Source organism: Anomaloglossus baeobatrachus, chromosome 8 (assembly GCF_048569485.1).
Source record: "Anomaloglossus baeobatrachus isolate aAnoBae1 chromosome 8, aAnoBae1.hap1, whole genome shotgun sequence".
Classification (NCBI taxonomy): domain Eukaryota; kingdom Metazoa; phylum Chordata; class Amphibia; order Anura; family Aromobatidae; genus Anomaloglossus; species Anomaloglossus baeobatrachus.
Genome location: NC_134360.1, coordinates 33,785,407 through 33,808,442, shown reverse-complemented (window position 1 = coordinate 33,808,442; position 23,036 = coordinate 33,785,407). Strand labels below are relative to the sequence as shown.

The 23,036-nt window shown below is 41.2% G+C and overlaps 1 protein-coding gene across 3 annotated transcripts; it reads right to left on the bottom strand.

Moving 5' to 3' along the window:
* Positions 1 to 226: 226 nt before the first annotated feature.
* Positions 227 to 21,942, bottom strand: LOC142249646 (deoxyribonuclease gamma-like). Of its 3 annotated transcripts, none has more exons than XM_075321423.1 (10): positions 21,715 to 21,942; positions 19,325 to 19,383; positions 15,250 to 15,346; positions 10,782 to 10,870; positions 10,437 to 10,526; positions 9,914 to 10,026; positions 8,353 to 8,465; positions 5,047 to 5,204; positions 2,744 to 2,837; positions 227 to 2,143 (listed from the first exon to the last, which is right to left on the bottom strand). In XM_075321423.1, exons 1-10 carry the CDS (start codon positions 21,730 to 21,732, stop codon positions 2,069 to 2,071), a joined length of 906 nt encoding a protein of 301 aa, XP_075177538.1. In that variant the 5' UTR covers positions 21,733 to 21,942; the 3' UTR covers positions 227 to 2,068. The 3 variants fall into 3 exon arrangements, with proteins under 3 accessions (XP_075177538.1, XP_075177539.1, XP_075177540.1); XM_075321424.1 differs by having other exon boundaries at positions 15,250 to 15,343; XM_075321425.1 differs by lacking the exon at positions 19,325 to 19,383 and having other exon boundaries at positions 15,250 to 15,343; positions 21,715 to 21,941.
* Positions 21,943 to 23,036: the final 1,094 nt, after the last annotated feature.

Genomic DNA, 23,036 nt, shown 5'->3' with positions numbered 1-23,036 from the left:
GGCTAGTTGCTGCCGCTGTCTGATCAATAAGGATGCCCCGGCACTTGACTGACAACTGTTTCTGCAGGGACAATGAACTTTTATGTAGTGCCCATTGACATCAGTGTAGTATCAGGCATGACAGGCCCCCAGAGACTCTTGACAGATGAGAATCCTTAATCCCCGACCTCCTCTATTACCAAGATGTTTCCTAACAGAGTGTGAAAATGAGCTGTGTAGTCTCAACCTGTTCATAAAAAGCTTTATTTTATCTTAGTTTTGTACAAGTGTTATATTGTTACATATATAGAATGTTAAGTACAAAAAGAGAACCAAAGAAACATTAATAATTTGATTAGGAGTTAGTCAGACGGTGCAGAACTTTGGCCATCATGATTATTATTCCTTTAAGTATTTCCAAAATTTCTCCCCTCTTTTCTCCAATGGGTTGGTTTTTAAAAGACTTCATTAACCCTCTCCCTGACATAAGACCCATTAATAGGGAGTGGGCTCGAGAGATATAGGGCAGATGCCGTTTTTTTTTTTTGTTACAGTGGCATCCGTCTTAGGCTGGAGTCGCACTCGCGAGTGTCTTCTATCGCATCACCCTGCCTGGCCAATTGGTTGTTTTTTAAAAGTCTTCATTAACCCTCTCCCTGACATAAGACCCATTAATAGGGAGTATGCTTGAGAGATACAGGGCAGATGCCATTTTTTGTTACACAGTGGCATCCGTCTTAGGCCGGAGTCACACTCGCGAGTGTCTTCTATCGCATCACCCTGCCCGGCCGCACACTCCCCGGACAGGAGCGTCTAAGCTCCATAGAAATACATGCAGCCAACCCACTACTGTCAGTGTGCGGCCAGGCGATGCGAGACTCGCGCAAGTGTGAGTCTGGCCCTAGTCCTCTTAGGATATCCAGTTTGTGGCCGAGCTTCGTAAGGGAGCATCATTCTATCTAAATATTGTAGTATTGCACTGATCAAATACAATAGGTTCAGGTCTACTATGAAAACATTAAAAATAAAGCTTAAAAAAAAAATGAACACCGTATATAAGGCATATATAGAATAGAAATTCAAGAAACCCCTTCTCCCCCAAAATTAAAAAAAAATAGCATATTTTAGTACAGCCATGTCAGTAGTAGTCATATCTATCAAACTCCTAAAATTAACCCCTAAAGAGAAAAAAAATTGAAAAAAACTGAATATGTATGTGTTCAGCACCTTAATAAAAAAAAAATGTAAAATGTCATATGTATCCCAAAAAGGAATCAGACCTCAGGAAAAAAAGAAGTCCTCACTCCATGTTTGTATACAAATTAATCAATACATGTAGTATAAAAATAGTAATAAAAAAAACCTTTGCAAGTGTGGTATCAGCGTAATCATAGTAACCTAGAAAATTGTCATTTTTACTATTAAAGCCCCAAAAACAAATTGCATTTTTTTTTTTTTTTTTGCCACAATCTTTCTATAATTGGATTTTTTTTTTACCACTAATCTAAAGTGAATGGTATATTTAAAAATAAAACTTGTCCCACAGGAACTTTTGTACGTCTGTCAGCTGAGAAAAATAATAATAATAATAAAAAAAAGTTATGGTTTGGAAGAATGGGAGGAAAAATTGAAAGGGTGAACACAAAAATTGGTCCTGGTGGGAAGGTTTAAAAAAAAAAAATAAATAAATAAATAAAAAAAATAATAATCTGTGTATGCAGGACTGTGGGTGGCCATGATTGCTGACTACAAGCCCTGCCTATCCTGATACTGCAGTTATCACTTCCATCTTCACGATTCGGTTCTCTTAATCACTCGCCTTCAGGGTGTACAGATTGTCGTTGCTTAGTGTTCCGTAATTTTGTTTTTGATGCCATTAATCAGTTGATTGTAGCCATTTTTATATTACTAATACACCCCCAGACCACCAGGGTTCTGCTGAACCACACTTAGATCACTATAGATTTTGCTAGAAAAAAAATGGGGGTTCGGGATTGAGGCTAAATTCCGAAGGTTAAAATGCATCTGCGTAAAAAAACCCCGCCAAAAAAAAAAAAAAAAATGGAAATGCGATGAAATAGAGCTTCCATCATTTCTTCTTGGTAGCTTTTCCTTTTGCTGTCAACTCCACTTCTACTGGATAGTGATCGCTTACTGCCAGCGTCTGTAAACAAAGGGATGACAGTGGAGGTCAGATCAATCAATGTTACTATTATTGACTATCCCAACCACACTACAATATATTCAGCTATAGCCCCCCCCCCCTCCCCAGCTTTAACGGGGACCTGCTCTTATTGGTTTAGTAAATTATTTTATTTCTAGGGATGATCGAATAACCTAATATTTGCTTCGCCGAATATCCAGCGAATAAGTCACCACTATTCGCGAATATTCAATGCTCTCTCTTGCGCGCGCTCTTTCTTTTTCAGAAATGAAACAAAGTATCGGAGCAGATGTAGTTTTATTCGTCGGATACTGAATGGTGTGAATAGCCTGTTATCCGTTGGATACCGAATACTGGCGAACACGTTCACTCATCCCTATTTATTTCCCATAATATATCAATTCTGGAGACTTTTTCATTGTGTCCTTTTATTGCTCCTGGAACTGTACAAAGAAGTTGACAACTTTACTGAGCGTGTCAGGTGTATGGGTAATCGCATACACAGGTTTGGCAGGAATTACTAAAATAGTGGTCATTTTTATTAAATTTCAAGGGGTAGGTGGAACCCTTTAAACCATGTAGTAAAGGTATTGCGCTCACCTCCTGATCAGTTAGTTTGTATTCTAGCTGGATATTGAAGGGTTTGGCTGAATCTGGGACGATATGTTGCAACAGGTCATCGTGTACGACGATCCTAAAGACAAAAAAAAACAACTTTTCTTGCTTTTTCTCTTGACAGTTTTTCCCCTTCACTTTACTGACATCAGTTGTCATACCTGGGTGGCTCATAGCAGAGCCTCCCTAAGGCCACGTTCACACATCCTGTATTTGATCCTCAGTATTGTAAGCCAAAACCAGAAGTGTGAAAAATGCAGATGTTGTGCACGTGTTTCTATTGTACTTTTATCTCTGATTGTTCCTCTCTGGACTATAGCGGGCTTCACACGTTGCGATCGTACCCGCCCCCGTCAGTTGTGCGACACGGGCAAATCGCTGCCCGTGGCGCACAACCTTGCTTCCCCCGTCACACGGACTTACCTGCCCTGCGACGTCGCTTTGGCCGGCGAACCGCAACCTTTTTAAGGGGGCGGTTCGTGCAACGTCACACGGCAGGCGTCCAATAGAAGCGGAGGGGCGGAGATGAGCTGGACGTAACATCCCGCCCACCTCCTTCCTTCCGCATTGCCGGTGGAGGCAGGTAAAGAGATGTTCCTCGTTCCTGCGGTGTCACACACAGCGATGTGTGCTGCCGCAGGAACGAGGAACAACATCGCTAATAAGCTGAAAACGATTTTTTGTTTCAGGATAACCTCTCCGTGGCAAACTATTTTGACCGCTTTTGTGATCGTTTAAGGTCGCTCATAAGTGTCACACGCTGCGATATCGTTAATGACGCCGGATGTGCGTCACAAACACCGTGACCTCGACGATAAATCATTAACGATATCGCAGTGTGTAAAAGCCCCCTTATTGCTTGCAAATACTGACCCAAATTCTAAACGTGATTGTTAGGGTATGTGCGCACGTTGCTTTTTACCTGCTTTTTTGCTGCTTTTTCTTCTGCGCTGTTTAATGCCAAAATGGATGTGTTATTCTATTCAAGCAAAGTCTATGGGAATTTGGGTTTCTTGTTCACACTATGTTGTTCAAAATGCTGCCTTTTTGTGGCAGAACTTTGGTCAAAAACTCAGCTTTGCAGTGCAAAACCCAAATGGCAAAAACAATTGACATGTTGCTTCTTTGAAAAGCTGAGTTTTTGACCAAAGTAGCATTAAACAGCGCAGAAGAAAAAGCAGCAAAAAAGCAGGTAAAAAGCAACGTGCGCACATACCCTTAATTAGCATTTAATTACATTACATAGGTTGAAAAAAGACCTAGGTCCATCTAGATCAACTTTACACCAACAATTATATACTGTATTTCATCACCAATATGAGTTAAAGGGGTTGTGTCACAATAGGGTGAAATGAGGCCCGATGGATGGCGCAAAAGAGAAGGAACCAAGTTAAAAGAGGAGACTGGGTAGGGGTGACCCCTAAACACTCAGCTGAGACTGAACCCTGTGCACCCCATTGTCTTTAGAGTTGTCCTACTGCCTTTGTATGATCACATGTCTAACCGCTGGCTGGCCTTGGCTAGTGAGCTAGTGAGCAAGACACTAGTCTTACGACACAAAGACAGCAAGGAGAGAGAGAGACAAACACATGGGAGGAAAACAAGAAATGGAACTCCACAGCTTCTGCAAGGACAACTTCTCCTGGGAGGTCAGCATAGAATAACTATAACTGGCACATGGTAGAGTAAGGAGTAAGTTTAAATAATTTAAGGGTAATGGCAGCAAGGTGCAGCAGCTGAAAATAGAGCTATATGGAATCTCAGGATCAGGAAGGATCTCTTAACCACTTTAACCCCAAGTGAAAATAAATCTGCTCTACACATGTTAAACATGACCTACGATCTGCTTATCCTTGTTACCGTCTAATCCTAAATACCACAGAAGTCTCAGCCGGACATCACACACTTGTGACAGTTTGATCAAAAGGGCAGCTTGGTCAGTAGTACATTTTACATAGGTTGTTGCCATCTAGGACAAAGGGGTTTTTTTTGGGGGGGGGGGGGTTTACACACAAACTATTCCCTTTTTTTGCCCGATGATAGTTTTGTATTTGACAGGACTGTATTATGCAGAGAGATGGAAAGGTCGGGCCCTCTGATTTTTTGCAGACATGCATTTTCAGTAACATCTAGCTTTACAGCTGTCGGGGGGGCGTTTAAGGACTTCTGACCAGCCAGCCTTATGTCATAGGGCTAAATGTCTATAGTCCACAATTAACAATCCTAAATTGGATCTATAAAGTATCCAGCATTCACTGTAAGCTCTTCAGTAGATACTTTGTACATACCGGTCGTATGAGCAGTCAGTTGTATTGGTAGCTGTAGTGTCTTTGTCATCATCAATCAACCAGTGAAAGCTTTTATCGGTCCTCAGTCTTATCGTTTTCATTTTTTTCTTTGAGACGTACGACCCATCAGCATTAAAATCTCCAAGAAGCATAATATTCTGTATAGAAAAAAGTTTATAATCTTATCTATTACTAGCATACAAAAACGTGTCAATACATAGAACCTTGTAAGATATTGATTCTCCAGCTGCCTATAAACTATGAAAATGTTTAGAAACATCAACTAACTAATGAAAACGTCAGAGAGGAGGGGGATGCAGCTGCAGTTTCTTCAGAATACAGCAGGGGGAGACATCTGATTGGCTATGCACAATAGAGGTACCAAAAGTTGGTTCACACCTAAACAATCACTTTATGCTACAGGGATATTAATTAAAAGCTGATAGTCTTGGATGAGTCACATCTTGACTTTTAAGCAGCCTGTAATTCAATGTTTTCTACCTGCAGAGGAGGATAACGCTACTTATTCTCTGTATCGGTGAGACTGGGTGTTGTAAATGGGGAGAGGAAACGACAGGGAAGACATTTGATTGGTTAATAAGCATTGACTTCTTCATTGGTTCAGCATAGCAGCCATATTTCCAAAAGTGCTATAACTCACCATGTTGCCTTAAAGTGACTTTTCCCTCAAAAAATATAATTGACCTTGCGTTAGCAATTAAGTTAGAGTAACAGCCAAATCTTGGCTATTTGGTTTGAATTATTTACAGAGAAAGTTATAACCATTTTCTTTGCACTTCCTGTTGTGGTTTTTACAAAATGGCCACCTTGTTTAAACTGAAAAATAGTAATATGTCTAAAAGGGAATGAAACATAATTACCAAATTTTGGCTAATGCTCCAGTGTCTGATTTGCAAATATATGACTAATTTTACAGTATATTTTTAAATCCCCTTTAAATTTTTCCCATCATATGGATTTTGATTGCAAGCGCTTCTCAAATAATGCATCCAGACTCGTTATTCATCACTTCACGTCATAGTTTGTGTCACAAACAGGGGGGTAGGAAGCGGAAGCTACAGCCCCCCTTTCCTCCACCCTGCCGATAGACCAAGTACGTGACGCGCTGTCTAGCGCCCCTCTTATAGTCAGGCCAATTATAGAATTGCCCAACAATAAGCAAGGAGGCCGCTATTCTACTATGCCGGTGATTGAAGGGTTCCCGGTGAGAGTAGGGTATATATTCCCCCGACCTCAGCGGACGGAATATATATAAACCTTCCCGAATCTCACTGGTCGCCCCACAATGATCCTTGGCATAAACTCGCTGCCACCAACCGATTACAGTAACTATTAAGCCGAGCCCACAGATGTGGAGTTCAGGATCGAGATAACAGAACAGCCCAAGATTAATTCTATATTTTAATTGGCCTAAGCCACACTAGAAACTACAATATATACAATACGGAATCTACAGAATATATACATATATAGGCCAGAGTACATTTACAAGGAAAAGAGTTCTTTCGGTCTGATGTAGCGCATCATAGCGAAAGCATATTGTCTCCTGAAACGCGTTGTATTAATAGGAGCTTATAATTAATAAAGTACAACATTTAATATCAGCAAGTGGTTCCTTATGCGCTACATCAGACCGAAAGAACTCTTTTCCATATACCCACTCCCTACCTGGGATTTCGGTAGTAGCTGCCAACCCATTATAGAATCCAGCTGGGAACTGGAGGATCGTGGAGGAAAACCTGAATCCCAAGGTGCCGGTGGAGTTCAGGAGCCGACAACAATACCATAAGTCTGGATTCAATAAGCTTGCACACTGCAATCAGAACGGAGGAATACCCCGGACTGATACGCTTTCACTGGAGTTGTGCGGGGGCGCACAACCTGCAAAGGTGAGCAGTTCTAAATATCTATCCTAAATCTATCCACGGATGCTTCTCATATTGCGCCTGTCTCTCTATCTCTATTTCATTTAGAGTACATTTACAAGTAAGTTATGGATTACAAACAGGCATACAGTTCAAGCAGTTACCTTGTGCGTCTGTCTGGCCACAGGGGGGCGCTGTTCGACCAGGGTTCCAGGAACTTTCTCACCGGTGTATCCCACACGTGACCCCGAGCAAATAACAAGCCAAAATGTCTGAACTGGGGTTATCAACCTGTCTCAATCCATGTCCCCTCCTACCTTAGTGACCTCACAGGGAAGCACTGCCCCTCCCCTGGCTGGAGTCTAAAATAATATCCCCAAGGGATTATTGGCCATAACTTTGCCTGGGAACATTGTAGGTGGACGCCAATGCTCTATTTTTTACAGTTATGATTTTACCTTCAAAATGACAGGACACATGGCTGGTCTGCTGGTCCCCCACTGGCTGATATCCAGTTTGGGATACCTCCAAAGGTCCCACACCTATATAAAATATGTGCGGGGCTCGTCAGCCTGCGCTGATGCTATATTTCTGCTTGACATATTTATAGGAAGCACGGCTCACGAGATATTACACATATTTTACTGGAGCCTGTCTGTCTGGGGACTTCAGGATGTGTGTTAACTGGTTAGGACTTCTCCTACAGGGACACCGAGGGGGGTCTTCCTATCCTTTTGTCCTAAAGACCTGAACAGGACACCTAATCTCCATATCATAGAACCTTTCCCTTTGTCAAGCCACTGCTAAACAGACAAGTTCCTCAAGTTGATTAGCATACTGATTGAAGCCTCCTTAAGGCCCCTTTACACACTGAGACTTTCTAGCAATCCCACCAGTGATCCCAACCTGGCCAGGATCACTACAAAGTCTCTGGTGAGTCACTGGTGAGCTGTCAAACAGGCAAACCTGGAAAACGACGCAACAGCGATACGGACCTGCAGAACAACCTAGCTAGTCATTGGGGACTTTGTAAAGCAGCTTTTTGAAAGGGAAGTCGCTAACAAAGTCGCTGTAAAGACCCCTTTACACACAGACTTTCTAGCGATCATGCTGCACAGCGGGAAACAAAGGACCAAAGAATGGTCCTGAGAGATGTGTAGTGATCAGCAACCTCACAGCAGGGGCCAGGTCGCTGATGTGTTTCACACTGCAATGTCGCTGGGGAGGTCGCTATTACGTCACAAAACCGGTGACGTTACAGCGATGTCGTTTGCGATGTTGCAGTGTGTAAAGGGGCCTTTAGTTCTTACTACCTTGACAAGATGGCGGCTATAGGAATATGGCTTCAGAGCCCAGAATATATCCCTATGTCCTCACAGTTTGGCATTGTAACATAAAATAGATGACAGTTTTCCATTACCTGAGTCTTCCACTTCTCTTTAACGTCGAGGTAGACGTCATACAACTCATCGATCTCTTGGACAGAGTCTTTGGGAGTTGTGTGCACCGGGATAAGAACAAAATCCTTTACAGCTGGAAGGCAAAATTTTGTCTTGAACAGATGGTAACATTTGTCAATCTTGATTAAGTTTTTCTCTATCTAACAGGACTGAAAAAGAATGATGATAAGTCCTACAATTCTTTCTTTTTTCTTTTTTTAGTCTTGTTTTTTTTTTTTTTTTAAATATTCATTATAGACCTAAGAAAAGTAGGCTAAGAAAGGAGGAATATACTCAAATAGAGACAGACAGATGGATTTAAAGGGAATCTGTCAGGTGACATTGTAGTAGAATACTAATGTTATCTTAAAATAGGGCTTAAGGAGACTTTTCAGGATCACTAAGTTTTATTGCTCTATGTTATCCTGTTATCTTGTTGTAAGCTCAGTAGAATTCAGTGTGAGGTAGTAATTAGTCAAGCATATGTAAATAGAAACTGCATATGCCCTGCTTCCCCATCCCACCTCCCAGTTGATTCACTATCACTGCTGCTGACAGGTGGGAGGGAGTATGGGTGGGAACCACAGTACAAATTCAGTTCATATTTACTATCCCTGATGCCAGCACTGAGAGGGGGGAGCAGTGAACATGCAGTTTGTATTTACATATGCTTGTCTAGTTACTACTTCACACTGAATTCCATGGATTTTACAACAAGATAACAGTATAATGTAGAGCAATAAAACTTACGGATCCTGAAAGGTCTACTTAAACCCTATTTAATGATAACATTAGGTTGAACTAGATGGACCTATGTTGTTTTTTTTCAACCTAGGTAATTAGTATTGTACTACAAAATCACCTGACAGATTCCCTTTAACATCCGTTCAGTTTCTTGAAATTAGTTGGATCTGATAATCCAAAAAAAAATTGATAATCCAGACCTTGTTTCTACAACAAATTTACAATAAAATATGGAACTTCACAAGTTTTTAATAAGAAAAAGGAGCAGAGAGAACCAATTAAAAAAGACATTTGGGGTCCACATGGTACTGGGCTCAAGTGCCTCATCCCAGATCCCTAGATATCTTAATTTCACAAACGTTAATCCGATTATCCAAAGTTTATCACTTTCTAGTGATTCCAGATTAATTGAATGGTATTATCACAAGTGGTACAATGTAGTTTGCCAGGGCCAGGCAAGTATTGAGCCTTCTATCCCAGTAATAATGCCTCAAACTGGCCCTTTAAAGCTAATAATGCCCCCTAAGTGCCCCCTTTCGAATGTATAAATACCTCCTTTAAATAGTAATGATTAAACCATTTTCCCTGCTGGAAAAAAATGTTTATACTCACTTCTGGGGATTTGGGGCATTGAGTATTAATGGTTACCTTTTTTTTAAATTTTGCCCCCTTAAAAAATGTTCACCCCAGGATACCCCCTTCTCCCCACCCCCCTTCCCCGCCTGTGGCCCTCCTTTCCAGGCTACACCACTGACATCTTAAGGCTCAAATCACTTTTTGGGGGATCATTTTTCACACCTGTCTTTTTGGATTCAAATCTGACAATGAAAGGTTCTCGTGCAAAGGAATCCTCGTCTCCCTCCTGCATATCCGCGTACTGATACTCCTCCATCACCGACACTAAGTCATTCCTGCAACGGAAACACAGATTTATTGAGACAATTAAGGACTGCAATAGGAATTACAGTATAATTTGGGGCCTGTAAACTGCTGCAAGTGCATAATGCCTTTTGACCTCCAAAATCGGACCCCTGACCAGCACTGGGAGGATGTGCTGCTGACTATGAAAAGAGCATTTAGTTCATTAATGCCCTGCTTTCTCCTGACAAAGAGCGCCACTATTGTCCCAAAGGCCCTGTCTGGTATTGCAGCTTAGCCCCATTCACTGTAATTTAGACCTGACCTGCAATACCAGACACAATCCATAGACAAGGGATGGCACTGTTTCCCAAAACAAAAAACGACACCCCCCTCCCCCCACATATTCTTATTTTATGCAAATCAAAAAAAGAATATCTGAAATATATATTGGATACATTACCTGAAGATATAGAGGTATTGCTCTTTGTATTCCTTCCTTCCCAAAGGTTTGCTTATTATATATTTATATGATACACCATCCTTACATGTGCTAGAAAAAAAAAGGACTAAATTACAAGCTTTTATCAAAACTACAGGGCAGACATATTAGGCCTCGTTTCCCATAGCAACCAATCAGAACGCAGCTTCCATTTCTAAAAGCTCTTTGGAAAAATGAAATCTGCGCTGTGATTGGTTGCCATGGGAAACATGACCAGTGCAGGCCAAAGGCCTAGTCAGCTCACAATCCTATGAATATAGAACATGTTTGTACGTACTGTATATATTAGACCACGGCCTCTTTTACCTATTTAACTGATCCACAAGTTTTTTTGCTGCTTTCTCCTTCGCATCAAATACTTCCAGGAGAATGATAATGTCATAGCGCGACACAATCTACGAGAGGAGGAGGGGGGGGTAGGAAAGATGAAGTGTAATCAATTATCTCATTAAAATGACATAAAACTCCATTCAATCACTATTTTTTTACTTTTTTTACATGCTGTAATGTGCAAAAGTTTTAGGCAGGTGTGAAAAAATTGAGATTGTGTTGTTTGGAGATGACTGGCACTTTTACAGATGTCCAACTAGGATTGCGCAAGTTAAAGGGGTTGTCCATATTGACCTATCTTTAGGAAAGGTCCTTTATATGTTGATGCTGTTCTGCAGTACCTGCTACACAGTGATTCAGTAGAATAGATATCGGAGGTGGGAGTGGGGGGGGGGTTGTCCCAGGCTCCTGATTCGGAGGGGCCCACTTGGAGTGACCGTCACCCGCAGTAATTAAACTCTGCAGTAGAGCAAGGAGACATGGTTTGTAGGCCGCAAGACGCTTTAGGTCGGCAGAATGGCAGGTTCCGGGTGACGTCATTGCGCCAGGACATGCACAGGACATCAGAGTCTCACTACGATGACATCACTGCATCGGTCTACCTGGGAGCTGTTGCTGGTTAGGTGAACATATGATGTTTATTATTATGAGTGGCAGTCAGAGGAGCTCTGTTGGGCCGGGGCCACACGGGGTACTAGTGCGATCCTTGCATGACACTCAGCTCACGCTGGTAGTACAGCAGAGCCGAGTGTCATGCGAGTGTCTCTGCGACTGAGGTACGACTGTGTGAGCGGACCTCAACTGCGGCGGGCCAGCTCTGCCGAGGGGCGGGCCGGCACTGAAGAGGGGAGGGATTTATCTCCCTCTCTCCTCCGTAGCCGGCTATTGCCATTCTCGCACTGCACTCGCGGTACACCAGTGTTCCGCGATTTTTCTCTTGCCCCATTCACTTGAATGGGTGCGAGAGAAAGAGTCTCGCATTACAATCGTAGCATGCTGCGATTGTTTTCTTGGTCCGATTAGGGCTGAGAAAATAATCACTTGTGTGCTGACACAGGCTGATATTGGTCCGAGTGGAATGCAATTTTTTATCGCATTCCACTCGCACCGTTTTTCTTGCCGTGTGTCTTAGGCCTTAGGGTATATGCACACGATCAGGACCCGCTGCGTACTGGGTGTGGAGGGTCTTGACCTCCTGGGCAACAAATCTCCTCCGCAGCTGCTCATGCCCATGATCAGGGTTCGGGCCGCTGCGGTCTTTCTCTCCCTGTGGAGAACGATTGTGGGTCAGCAGCAAAGAATGGCTCAGAGCAACACACGCACAGTACACGCACAGTGGTCACGGGATTTCTAGAAATCCCATCTACTGTGCTTGTACTATACAGCGCAGCGTTTTGGATGCAACTGAAATATTGCGCATCCAAAACACTGTGAACCCTAAATGTGGGCATTGTACCACACAGCAGGTGTAGTAATAAGGACACATACAGCAGCAGTAGTTCAGTATTTTAGGTATCAGCAGGGTGAGGAGTTTATGCAGGTTGGCAATAGATGGGGACGGTGCTGGAGATGTGAGAAGTCAGATGCGTCTTTGTTGTAAACTGTGCAGATGAGTTGTGGCTGGAGAAGTTGTCGTATTGGTCTGGGCCAGATGGAAAAGAATTGAAAAGTGACTGACTATCAGATAGAACGTCACCTGTAAATCATCATCTATAACTCTGCTATAATCTCTTATATGTTCTGTAGGACTGCTCTCTACCACTATATGGCCACCATATGGTGGTATATTCAGTTAGATTGTGTTCTTATGTACTGGAATCATCCATTAGAATGGATCCTGGAGGGATCCATTGGGAAAAAAGTTCTGCAAACACAACTTTTTTGTTTTTTAACAGTATGGGAGCCTTTAGAGAATGGATTTGTTAACGGATTTCTATTTAGTCATCCGTTATTCTTCCATTCTTGAATCTGTTTTAAATGGAAGATAAATAGCAATCTGTTAACGCATCTGTTCTGCAAACACTCCCATGTTAAAAAACGGATCCAGCAGACATCATTTTGCAGGATCCATTCTAATGGGTGATTACAGGACACGTGAGCTCAGCCTAACAGGCGGTCATCTGGTGACATTCCCCTATACCCGCCACTATTAGGATGCAACATCATAGTTATATGTATATATATATATATATATATATATATATATATACATATATATATATATATACAGTGCCTACAAGTAGTATTCAACCCCCTGCAGATTTAGCAGGTTTGATAAGATGCAAATAAGTTAGAGCCTGCAAACTTCAAACAAGAGCAGGATTTATTATCAGATGCATAAATCTTACAAACCAACAAGTTATGTTGCTCAGTTAAATTTTAAAAAATTTTCAACATAAAAGTGTGGGTCAATTATTATTCAACCCCTAGGTTTAATATTTTGTGGAATAACCCTTGTTTGCAATTACAGCTAATAATCGTCTTTTATAAGACCTGATCAGGCCGGCACAGGTCTCTGGAGTTATCTTGGCCCACTCCTCCATGCAGATCTTCTCCAAGTTATCTAGGTTCTTTGGGTGTCTCATGTGGACTTTAATCTTGAGCTCCTTCCACAAGTTTTCAATTAGGTTAAGGTCAGGAGACTGACTAGGCCACTGCAACACCTTGATTTTTTCCCTCTTGACCAGGCCTTGGTTTTCTTGGCTGTGTGCTTTGGGTCGTTGTCTTGTTGGAAGATGAAATGACGACCCATCTTAAGATCCTTGATGGAGGAGTGGAGGTTCTTGGCCAAAATCTCCAGGTAGGCCGTGCTATCCATCTTCCCATGGATGCGGACCAGATGGCCAGGCCCCTTGGCTGAGAAACAGCCCCACAGCATGATGCTGCCACCACCATGCTTGACTGTAAGGATGGTATTCTTGGGGTCGTATGCAGTGCCATCCAGTCTCCAAACGTCACGTGTGTGGTTGGCACCAAAGATCTCAATCTTGGTCTCATCAGACCAGAGAACCTTGAACCAGTCTGTCTCAGAGTCCTCCAAGTGATCATGAGCAAACTGTAGACGAGCCTTGACATGACGCTTTGAAAGTAAAGGTACCTTACGGGCCCGTCTGGAATGGAGACCATTGCGGTGGAGTACGTTACTTATGGTATTGAGTGAAACCAATGTCCCCACTGCCATGAGATCTTCCCGGAGCTCCTTCCTTGTTGTCCTTGTGTTAGCCTTGACTCTTTGGACAAGCCTGGCCTCGGCACGGGTGGAAACTTTCAAAGACTGTCCAGGCCGTGGAAGGCTAACAGTAGTTCCATAAGCCTTCCACTTCCGGATGATGCTCCCAACAGTGGAGACAGGTAGGCCCAACTCCTTGGAAAGGGTTTTGTACCCCTTGCCAGCCTTGTGACCCTCCACGATCTTGTCTCTGATGGCCTTGGAATGCTCCTTTGTCTTTCCCATGTTGACCATGTATGAGTGCTGTTCACAAGTTTGGGGAGGGTCTTAATTAGTCAGAAAAGGCTGGAAAAAGAGATAATTAATCCAAACATGTGAAGCTCATTGTTCTTTGTGCCTGAAATACTTCTTAATACTTTAGGGGAACCAAACAGAATTCTGGTGGTTTGAGGGGTTGAATAATAAATGACCCTCTGAATAAACTTTTCACAATTTAAAAAAAAAAAAAAAAAAAAGAAATAACATTCTTTTTTGCTGCATTTCACACTTCAAGGCTGATCTACAGTCCAAATGTCACAATGCCAAGTTAATTCCGAATGTGTAAACCTGCTAAATCTGCAGGGGGTTAAATACTACTTGTAGGCACATATATATATATATATATATATACACACATCATAGTTGGAAGCATGGTTATGGTCCCCAACAAGGAGTTTGCCGCTCCCATGCTGAGACCCTAGCTACAACTTTGCATTGATTGGAACAACGATTGCCACTGGCATAAATAACAAGTGATCACTATGGGTGCCAGTATTAGTCGTAAATATATTTTAAATGGACAACCCCTTTAAATGCCACTGTCAGTGACTGATGGCAGCATTTAAGTGGTTACATAGCGTGATTGGAGCACGGATACGATAACTACAGCACATGAGCTTGCTCCATACAGCCACACTCTCCCCATCAGAGAGGGAAAATATTACTAATGTTAAGATGTTTTGTGCTTTAGACAATGAACACCGATCTGCATTGAGACCTGGCAGCAAATGATCAATTTTCCTGCAGCACCCCCTACAGAAGTAATGCATCGTTACACAGTTCCTATTGAAATCAATGGGCTTTCCATGTAATCTATGGACATGTTGGGTCCTGGCTTCCTGTGAGTGGCACAGTGCCCAGCCCTGGACTATTCCCAGTAACTTCCTCAGTCATCCGCCCTCCGTTGCCAGCGCATATGGTTAATCACCCACACAGCCTGTCGCTGCCTGCACCCACCTTGGTAATGATTGGGAACACGTTGCGGTCGGTGCATTTCTTCAGCCCAAACCTGCGGGCATTGAATGCGGCAATCTTCATTGCTTTACCCCGTCTGCTTGTAAAAAGATGAAAACAAGACATTTTCCCCGTGAAAACCACAATCTTTAGCTGACAAGTTTCCACTTCCTTATCTGCAAGTTACAGATTTTAAAGGGGTTGTACAAAGTTGAGAAAACATGGCTGCTTCCTTCTTGTCACAGTTTCTCAGCTGCTCATTTCTCGTATCTGATATTACAGTTCACTTTCAGCAAAATAAATAAGACTAATCTGCAGGACAGATGTGACTGTGTTAGGGAGAAAGCCTTTCTCTTTTTGTAATGTTTTAGAACCCCAATACAGCACCACCGTCCCCTATGTGGTTGGTTTTGGTACTGCACTGAAATTGGTTATCCAGGACCATCTGGAGCCATTTACTTCCTCATTGAAATTGAGCAGTGCCATAGGCATTGTGACCCCAGACACTTATAGTGTTACTGGCCATTGCAGGATTATATCCATTACAACTACTGTTGTCGTGCTGTGTTACTTCCATATGCTACTTACTTGCTATGCAGGGTGTTCTATTGGTATGGTTCAACATACAGTGTGTCCACCCATACCCTGTCCACCGCCATTAACTTGAGAATGGCGGCAGCTATAGGCATAGAAGTGGTGTCTAGGTATAGTAAAGTATCCATGCGCTACGCAATGAAACCACCTATAGCGCCACCTGGTGGAAAACAACGGAGTTACAATTTTTATCTTGAAAACGAAACGAGATAGAGAAAAAAAGTGAATTACAAAGTTGTAGGGCATCATCAATTCAATACGAATCGACACCTTGCATACAGAAAAGCTATGATTAGAACATGTAAAACGGCGAATTACCCTATTATGCAAATAATTGTGCAACGTCATACCTGATGAAATACTGTAGACTGCTAATAGTACATACTGAACAGTAAATGGGATTGTTCAAAGGGTTGCCCAACAGACCTCTGCCACACTGTTCTCTCCAGCGCGACTCATCCGTGTTTAAACACTGGAGAGAAAAGCGTGACAGAGGTCTGTTGGGCAACCCTTTGAACAATCCCATTTACTGTTCAGTATGTTCTATTAGCAGTCTACAGGATTTCATCAGGTATGACGTTGCACACTTATTTGCATAATAGGGTAATTCGCCGTTTTACATGTTCTAATCATAGCATTTCTGTCTGCAAGGTGTCGATTCGTATTGAATTGATGATGCCCTACAACTTTGTAATTCACTTTTTTTCTGTATCGTGTTCCGTTTTTTAAATAAAAATACTAACTCCGTTGTTTACCACCAGGTGGCGCTATAGGTTGTTTCATTGCGTAGTGCATGGTTACTTTACTATACCTAGACACCACTTCTATGCCTATAGCTGAAGCCGTTCTCAAGTTAATGGCGGTGGACAGGATATGGGGGGACACACTGTATAACCAATTTATATATATTTTTGAAACTTTGAATGTAGCAGTTTACCCGTGTAAAGTGTTGTTTATTAAGATGGGTATTCTATCTATTTTGATTCATGTTAATAACATTATTTAGTGTCATTGCTGACATTTATTTATTTGTATCATATTCCTTCATTTGGGATTATTGTTTACATCCTGATAAACTTCACTATCTTTTGTTATTACTGGCAATTGTTGGATTATATTAATTACATTTCTTTGGTGTGTTGTTGTTCCTTCATACTGTATGTTGTTGTCTTGCTGTGCACACATTTTTTAAAACATTTTTTATCATATTTTTACGCTTCAATAAAGATTTTTTTCAAAATTGTATCTTTTGTAGTTCTTTGTAGGTTTAGATAATCTTAACTAAATTTTTAGATCACTTTCTTATAAATGGTAGAATAGGGTACTCCTTGGTTTCTGGGTTTTTTTTTCCTTTTTTTTTTTAAAGTCGTTAAACAAGTCATTTGAGATTATGGAATTTGAAGAATCTTTTAAATATAGTGGAGCGATGGAGATATTCTTATGTAAAAACACAACAGTTTACGAAGAGTCTGAAGCAACAGAAGAAACCACAACAAAGTATTCCAGACTCGCAACACATAAAGGAACAACATACGGTAATCGAAGGAAATGGGACAACCACCCTAAAGGGGTATTCTTATTTAAATCCAGAGGCCGCAAGAAAGGATAGATCCAGTCCTGATCATTCTAAGACTTTATTACATTTGTTTCCACAGTTTTTTTCCATCAGGTACAATCCGGAAAAAAACGGGTTAAACGGATCCGGTACCGCATCCGTTTTATCCCCATAGATTTGCATTGTTACCGGATTGTACCTGATGGCTTTGCGTTGCATCCGTTTTTTTCCGGATGCGGCAAAATTAATTAAAGCGGCGGCCGGAGGAAACGTGTCTTGCAACGTTTTTTTGTCCGTCAAAAAAACTGCATCGCGCCGGATCCGGCGCAATACGGCGTGTTTTACAATGAAAGCCTATGGATGCTGGATCCGGCGCAATGCGGTAAAAAATGGATGCGGCTGCCGGATCCGTTTTTGTAAACTGCGCATGCACCAAATTAATTAAAAAAACTGATCCATCAAAAAAATGGACAAACTGGATGCAAAAACGGATGCAAACCGTATCCACCGAATCCGGTTTTGTACGCATCCGGCATAACGGATCCGTTAAAAACCGGATACGGTTTTACATTTTTTTGCCGGATCCTTTGGATCAGGAAAAAAAAGGATTGTGCCTGAATGCAGAAAACTAATGTGTGAAAGTAGACACACGTTTGTGGAGCAGTTTGCCACAATTGTATCATTCGATACAATGTATCACCATTGTCTGACCTGGATACAAATATTTTCACTTCCAGCTGTAAATATTATACTGAAACAAGTGGGTTCTCATTCACTGATGAGAGGAAAAAACCGTCTAAAGTGTAAAGAATTAAAACACAAAATATATTAGGAAATTGTCAAACATTACATTTCCATAATGATTAATTCTTCTTATGTATAACCAAAAACCCCTTTAAATAATAATAATAATAATAATAATATATTTATATTTATTCACTTATATAGCGCTATTAATTCCACGGTGCTTTACATACATTGGCAACATATCTGCTAAGAAAAAGGGTGCTATTATATATACTGTGTTTGATTATTACTATAACTTCCCATTACAATGCTCATATATGGATCTAACTGTAGGGGGCGCTATTTCTTTAGATGTGCTCTCTATAGGTTCTGATCAGGCTGAAAGCCCATCGAAACAAAAAACAAAAAATAGACCCCTCTCCCCCCGTCTCTCAGCCACAACTCCAAAATCAGTAGTCGGAGGACAACTATTAATGTGCATTATAATAGCAATTTGAACCCGGTTTGCAAATTTATTCAACCTCCCTTAATAATATCTTATTCAATGGGCATAAAATCATTTGAAATACCCCTATATTAAAAGCTATGCTGAATCCATTAGTCAGGGGACAAATATTAATGTTCAATATAATAGTAATTTGAGCCCTGGTTTACAAATGTATTCAACCCCTTATCTTATTAATTGGGCATAAAATAATTTGAAATACCCTTTATAATAAAATCTACGATTACCGTAATCCATTAGTCAGGGGAAAAATATTAATGTGCAATATAACAGTAATTTGAGCCCTGATTTGCAGATGTATTCAACCCCCTTAAAAATATCTTAGTCAATGGACATAAAATAATTCGAAGTACCCCTATAATAAAAGCTACGATTAATCCATCAGTCAGGGGACAAATATTAATGTGCAACATAATAGTAATTTTACTCTCGGTTTGCAAATTTATTCAATCCCCTTAATAATATCTTAGTCAATGGGCATAAAATAATTTGAAGTACCCCTGTAATAAAAGCTATGATGAATCAGGGCTTGGAGTAGACTGTTTCTTTCTATTTAGTGGGGGTATTGTTATATTTTGGAGACCCTGGTCATGAATTAAATATTTTTTAATAGTAATAATAATATATAAAACCTAATAACATGATAAATATATATCTCTACAGATTAATCTACTTACTGTTGTCTCTGGAAAGCTCTGTAAGATTTGGAGGCAGCGAGAGCAAATAATGTTCCTTTCTATTCAACAAACAGGAAGAACCAGTTTTATTTTCCCCTAAATAGTGGAATGTATGTGCCTATATTATATACCGCCCCTGTCCAATAGCTCAAACAAAATACAGTGACTACATGAATGGAATTCGGTTAATAGCATGAAACCGCTAATTGCAGTGGGTGTGTTTTTGTTCAGGACCTGATAAAGATCTCAGTGTCACCGTCCCCATTTCCTCATCTTTAAAAATGGCCTGGCTTAAAAGCTCACATTTACATATATCACAAATAATGAGAATTCTGTTTTACTATAATACTGCCCCCCTATGTACAAGAATATAACTACTATAATACTGCCTCCTATGTACCAGAATGTAGCTACTATAATACTGCCTCCTATGTACAAGAATATAACTACTATAATACTGTCTTCTAGGTACAAGAATATAACTACTATAATATTGCCTCCTATGTACAAGAATATAACTACTATAATATTGCCCTCTATGTACAAGGATATAACTACTATAATACTGCCCCTATGTACAAGAATATAACTACTATAATACTGCCTCCTATATACAAGAATATAACTACTATAATACTGCTCCTATGTACAAGAATATAACTACTATAATACTGCCCCCGATGTACAAGAATATAACTACTATAATACTGCCTCCTATATACAAGAATATAACTACTATAATACTGCCCCTAAGTACAAGAATATAACTACTATAATACTGCCCACTATATACAAGAATATAACTACTATAATACTGCCCCCTATGTACAAGAATATAACTACTATAATACTGCCTCCTATATACAAGAATATAACTACTATAATACTGCCCCTATGTACAAGAATATAACTACTATAATACTGCCCCCTATGTACAAGAATATAACTACTATAATACTGCCTCCTATGTACAAGAATATAACTACTATAATACTGCCCCCGATGTACAAGAATATAGCTACTATAATACTGCCTCCTATTTACAAGAATATAACTACTATAATACTGCCCCCTATGTACAAGAATATAACTACTATAATACTGCTCCTATGTACAAGAATATAACTACTATAATACTGCTCCTATGTACAAGAATATAACTACTATAATACTGTTCCTATGTACAAAAATATAACTACTATAATACTGCCCCTATGTACAAGAATATAACTACTATAATATTGCCCTCTATGTACAAGAATATAACTACTATAATACTGCCCCTATGTACAAGAATATAACTACTATAATATTGCCCTCTATGTACAAGGATATAACTACTATAATACTGCCCCTATGTACAAGAATATAACTACTATAATATTGCCCCTATCAACAAGAATATAACTACTAGAATACTGCTACATGGATATTGTATATAGTACTATATACAGTTAGATCCAGAAATATTTGGTCAGTGACACACATTTTGGCATTTTAGCTGTATACAATTGTCTGTAACACATAGCAGAGGCGGTGTGATGGCCGGGCATGTGGGGCTAACAATGGCCCTGGGGCACTAGTGATTATTGATGATGTGACTGAAGACAGAAGCATCTGGATGAATTCTGCAGTGCACAGGGCGAGACTTTCTGCTTATATTCAACTAAATGCAGCAATGATTGGATGATGCTTCACAGGACAGACGGACAATGACCCAAAACATCCTGCGAAAGCAAAGAAGTGGAATATTCTGCAATTACCAAAAATCGCCAGATCTCACCCCATCGAGCTGCATTTTATATAGAAGACAAAACCTAACGAGCCACAAACAAGAAACAACTGAAGTCCCTGCAGTAAAGGAGAGAAAACCTCACACAGGAGGAGACCAGCGATGGAGACGTCCATGGAGGAAAGACTTCAGGCGTCATTGCTGCAAAGGATTCTCTACAAAGGGTTACAAATTAACATTCTATTTATGGTAAAGTTACTTTGTACAATTACTATTGAGCCCCTGAAATGAGGAGGATTTGTAGAAAAATGAATGCAGGATATTTTTATTCAACCCTTTAAATTAAACCTGAAAGTCTCCACTTCAATTATATCTCCACTGTTGCATTTAAAATAAAAAATAGTGGCCTGCAGAGCTGAAATCACGAAGATTCGGTCACTGTCCAAATATTTCTGTGTATAACTTGTGAACGTTGCTTACCGCAACCTGGGGGTTTTACTCGCTTGCAGCGATGCAGGGTAGCTTAGGCATACACAGGCAACACAGTCTCTCTCAAAAATGCAGCAGTTTATTAGTAACCAACATAAACTGCCCTTCCAAAACACAATGAAGCCTCTCCTGGCTTAAAGGAAAAGGTAAACAAAACACCTTCACATACCGTGGGCTTCAAGTCCATTTAATGTCCATAGTGAAGGTATGGCTGTCTCCCCACGAGACACGGATTTCTGGTCAGTCTTTGTAGCGGACCGCCCGCTCAGGTTTGGACACTACAAGTGTCAGAGTGGAGCTCCCTCAGCCTCCACACACTCAGTTCCAGAAGGTTGAAGGCAACCCACGCTTCCTTGGGCAGGTTCCTTCCAGAGGCTCCAACCTCCTCTGAGAATAGCAGCCTCTTTACCTGCCTGAGGCTGCTCATCATGCAGGGCTGCTCCATACACACTGACAGTCTCCTAAATCAGCCTCGACACACCCACAGGTGGAGGTTTGTGTTTTCAGACCTGCACAGCATACTGGCATTGTTAAAGGGAACCTGACCCTTATATGCAGAACCAAGCCTTTGTGGAACTACAAGTCCCATAGCAACTTCTTCACTTGAATATCGCAGGGACCTTCTCCATTGCGACACATAGCGACCATTTACCACATTGGTGGTCGCTACCTCACATATCCCCCCCCTCTGTTCAAACTCGTAGGGTTGAACACTTGACACCCAAAGGGGCCCTGAGACAGGGCATCAGTGTCACCTTGTCCTACCAGTTGAGAGGGCCCTCTTTGACAAACTTGAGCTTCAGCTCCTGACATAAAGTCGGTCATTGTCACCAGACTCGTCTCAGTCAACCCCCTTCTCAGATACGCCCCCCGGTCAGACCTATCTCTCCATGACTGTCTCCAACGGCTAGTGTAGTAGCGAAACTCTCTTCCAGTCGAAACTACTGTCTGGTCCGACTCTGAGCTATCTAATCCACTAGAAGGGCTACTGTCTGGGCACCTCAGCACTGAGCTGATAGATGATCTGCTATATCTAGACCGTCTGCATTCTCTTTTTGCAGATTTACTATGGCTTGTTCTTCCATTGCGTCTTCGGTCGTCATCGCTCTGTTGGCGTGTTTTCTCAAGACCATCCTTCGCTGTAGATATATTACTCCCTTCATCCATTCCTTTGGAGTTTAGAGTAGAGGGCTTGGACCATTCAGAGTTTATGCTATAGCCCAAAGTGTAGTTAGGTCTTCCATGACCTTGGTTCCTTTCTTTATAGGACCTAATTTCTGTGCCAACTGAGGCAACACCTTTATCAGGTGGGCAACCCTTCTCCTGGCCCCAGCCTGAAAGCGGTCTCCACCTCATACCCACTTGATGGAGTTGTTCTGCAATATTCTGCCTTTTTAGGGTCAACTGCCTTAGTTCTTCCAGGTAACCCAGGCGGTACTCTAGGAGGACTCGTACATTTCCAACACACTCTTTTGTTCCCACAATGACACA

Coding starts and splice junctions, on each gene's coding strand:
- LOC142249646 (XM_075321423.1), bottom strand. Junction 10,871..15,249: donor TGTTCCCAATCATTACCAAG/GTGGGTGCAGGC, acceptor CTCCTCTCGTAG/ATTGTGTCGCGCTATGACAT. Junction 8,466..9,913: donor ATTTGAATCCAAAAAGACAG/GTGTGAAAAATG, acceptor TTTGCCTTCCAG/CTGTAAAGGATTTTGTTCTT.